General features: G+C 40.4%; 1 protein-coding gene across 1 annotated transcript; it reads right to left on the bottom strand.

Annotated features, from left to right (window-relative positions):
* Window positions 1–712: 712 nt before the first annotated feature.
* LOC149254252 (disease resistance protein RPV1-like) lies at window positions 713–2,471 on the bottom strand. The gene is made up of 3 exons (XM_089454740.1): window positions 2,318–2,471; window positions 1,958–2,228; window positions 713–1,841 (listed from the first exon to the last, which is right to left on the bottom strand). Exons 1-3 carry the CDS (start codon window positions 2,469–2,471, stop codon window positions 713–715), a joined length of 1,554 nt encoding a protein of 517 aa, XP_089310866.1.
* Between the last annotated feature and the right edge of the window lie 993 nt (window positions 2,472–3,464).

Raw genomic sequence — 3,464 nt, 5'->3', positions numbered from 1 at the left:
TGGAGGTTGATTAAATTACCAAAAGATTCTGGCAACCTCTCCAAAGCGGAGCACTGGGACAGCTAGATGTGCTAGAGGCTGATTAAATTACCAAAGTTGTCCGGCAGTGACCTCATTTCTGAGCAACCCGCTAACACCAAGGATGTTAGTAACTTCAACATCCCTATGGACTTTGGAACGAAGGGCAAAGGACCCTCAATCTTTAACTCCTCCAACTGGAAAGCTACCTAGAAATGTTCACATGTTTCAACGGTAAGAAATTTAAGGAAAGCATAAATGGATTTATCATTAAAAGGAACTCTTGGAACATGTTAGAGACGTGTGGTACAGTATCAATAATAAACACTACAATTAAAAAATTCCTATGTTACTTGTGAATCATTTTCCCAGTGTTCTCAATTTCATCCATTGAACTTCTAGAACCTTCAAATTGTTCATTGAAATCGAGGAAGGCAGGGAAGCGTCAGGACAGTGGTTCCAGCGCAGCCGTATGAGAATTGGAGATTGCACCTTTGTCAAAATGCGGTCCACGAGAACATCTTCGCTATCAAGGATTTGCAACCTACGCATATGAATATTGCCGAATGCATCATCATACTCGCCAAGAACCATTCAAATACCCCTCACGGTTCTTGCCTTTACATTCTCCAAACGGATAATAATTACCATTATTTCTTTAAAATGATGGAAGAATTGAAAAAATAGAAAATGATTAAGAATTAACAAGATTGAATGATTTAGCACTTACGGGTTGCTGCAACAAAACATCCATGGTGTCCTCTGTGCAACGCCAAAGACGAGGCGGCAAGCCTGGATCCTCAGCAACAATATCTCTCCCCATATCTCTGAGGTGGTCATGCATTTGTATATCATTTTTACTGTCTACTTCTACAAGACACATGCTCCTTAAATTTCGAAACCCCAGCCTACCTTGCCAGCCTGATCCGTTCCATATTTTTATATCCTTATCCATGTTCTCTCCTTCAAAAAAACATGCAATATCTAAGAATATATTTTGTTCTTCTCTATTGAGCGAGTCATAACTTCTTTTAAGTCTCTGTTGTATCTCAGAGGGAAGTGTTTTTTGAAGAATCGACAATTCATTTTCCCAGCAAAATATTTTTTTTCCACAAAGAAGTGCCCCAATTACTTTCAAAGATAGAGGCAATCCGTTACAAATTTGTAAGAATTTGTTTGTGAGATCTTCAAATCCTGGGACTCGGGAGGGTTGGTTGAAGGCATGGGAGCAGAAAAGCTCCCGGGAGAGTTGTGTTGCAATCCCCGTTAGGTTGTATATTGACGACTCTTCGACTTTTGAGCTTGTGAGAACATCTTTGTTCGTAGATGTAATCAATATTAGGCTATGGGAGTGGAGAACAGTTCCAATCGGCAGCAGTGCATCTAACTGATCTACATCATCTAAAACTATCAAGGATTTAGAAGATGAGAGATGATCCCGGAGCATCTCTAATATACGTTCGGAAACACTGTTTGTTGTATAATAAAATCCTGTCAACCTCTGAAGAAGTTTATACTGCAACGAATTTAAAGTGATCTTATGTGCATTATCTCTTACATCATCTAAAAAACAGGATTTACTATAATTTGGATTTTTCCTATTGAAAATTTCTTTTGCTAACGTGGTCTTTCCTACACCACCTAACCCCACGATCCCTAAGATCTGAGGTTTCCCGCTTTGTTGTCGCTGCAATAGGACAGTCTTTTCTAAATCGTCTACTTTATCATCCAAACCTATTAGATATTTAGCAAACTCCAGTGTTGGTTTTTTCACCTTTGATAGCACTAGTTCAACTACTTCCTCTAACAGCAACCCCTCATCTCTGGTTATTCACAAGAACATAAATAGAACGAATGAGAAAAATAAGTCTAGCCCTATATTATGCAACATAAAATAAAAAAAATAATACAGTAGCCAAAGAAGAACTTGAGTTCTCACTCGTTAAATGCATCGAGCTCCAAACCGCTTATTCCTGAGACACGAGAAGGAGCATTTCTCCAATTTTCAATCGTGTTGGGTTCGTACCGCGACTTCTCTTCATGAGTTTGAGGGTCATACGTAGTCTTCCTTGCGAGGTTCTCTAGGGCTTCACCATATCTCGAACTTTTGAGCATCGTCCACCGAAGCTCAATTGGGTTCACATGGTAGAACACTGGAATAATGGGCGCCTCTGAGTCCAACATCAGGAGGAGTTCATTTAGGAACCACTCTGAGTCAGCATTTCCAACAGAGAAAATGGCCACATGTGCAGAGGTCGATCGACTAGCCTCTTCTATTTGATCAGCCAAAAAGTATCACGATTGTAATTAGGCTGATCCAGAAACACTTTCAATCCAAATGAAGAAAGATGCCAGTACAGATGGCTGGCAAAAGTTTTCTTTACGTCCAGACCACGATGACTTAGGAAGACATCGTAGTTGGATGTAGCAGCAGTGGAGGAGGATGCAGCCATTGTCGATTGAAAAATAGAAATGGAGATGATTCTTAAGGATGTTTGATGCTACGAAGCCACTCGCGACTAAGAAAATTAGGTAGGAATATGATGAGAAGAGCAAAAAATTTATAAATAATTGCAACGAAAAATGAGATGATGTGCAGAGAGAAATTTATAGAGATTAAACACTTTAGAGATACATATTCCCACTGGGAAATACGACAAACCGGATTCTCTCATCTGGCATGAAGACGAACGCTACATGAATTTGGTAGCCGTAGTCTAACAATTATGCTTTTTTTCTCTGAAAATTATGGAAAACTTCACCTAATCACTGATATGCTGGTTAGTTTGGATGCCTTGTGATGTTGAAGCTATCTTTGATGCTACTACGTTGCTGCAAACTGCTTTGTGCCTCTCGCACTGCTATAACATCTACTGCACTGCCTCAAAGTTTGGCACTCTAGCAATGCCATTGTCGCTCCATCACACCTCGCTGCTACTGTCGTTAAGAGCTCCCGTAGCGGTATTCCATCCAAGAGTTTGGGCACCTCAAGAATCCTACTGACCATGTATGTGATCCAAGAGTTTATGCACCTCAAGGATCCTACCTATCACACCCCTACACTGGCGGTACTCTTCCAACCGCACTATAGGAGGTGCGGCACCACCGACCACTTTCTTTTCACCAATACTTGCGATCGTGGACTACGCCTACTTTCTATACTTAGTTTATTTTTCAACAGCTAAGCATATCTTTCGTTATACCATTTATCATATTAACTTCATTACCATGAATCAGCATTAACATGAAATGCACAACAGTATAACTGGGAGGGGCAACTCCCTATAATGAATCTGCCAGTAATAATAATAATAACAATTTACAATATACAAGTTCAATCCTGAGGAAACCGCAGATTTACACTTAGAATATTTCTCACAATCAGCACCTCGTTCAGCTTAGCTTGTCGGGTTGGGTGCGTCCACCCAGCCGCCCAAACGACCCGA

This window comes from Pinus tabuliformis, chromosome 7, assembly GCF_031772625.1.
Source record: "Pinus tabuliformis cultivar Carrire ecotype Pingquan chromosome 7, CPIR1, whole genome shotgun sequence".
In the NCBI taxonomy this organism is placed as follows: domain Eukaryota; kingdom Viridiplantae; phylum Streptophyta; class Pinopsida; order Pinales; family Pinaceae; genus Pinus; species Pinus tabuliformis.
Note: the sequence above shows the minus strand (reverse complement) of the source record. Positions and strands in the feature narration are given on the sequence as shown.

What these genes read in the sequence shown, in the direction of transcription:
- LOC149254252 (XM_089454740.1), bottom strand. Translation starts at nt 2,471, where the DNA reads ATGGCTGCATCCTCCTCCACTGCTGCTACATCCAACTACGATGTCTTC. An exon ending in GGATCAGCCTAATTACAATC is followed by an intron (nt 2,229 to 2,317) that starts GTGATACTTTTT and finishes ATGCTGACTCAG; the next exon opens with AGTGGTTCCTAAATGAACTC. An exon ending in GAGCTCGATGCATTTAACGA is followed by an intron (nt 1,842 to 1,957) that starts GTGAGAACTCAA and finishes GTGAATAACCAG; the next exon opens with AGATGAGGGGTTGCTGTTAG.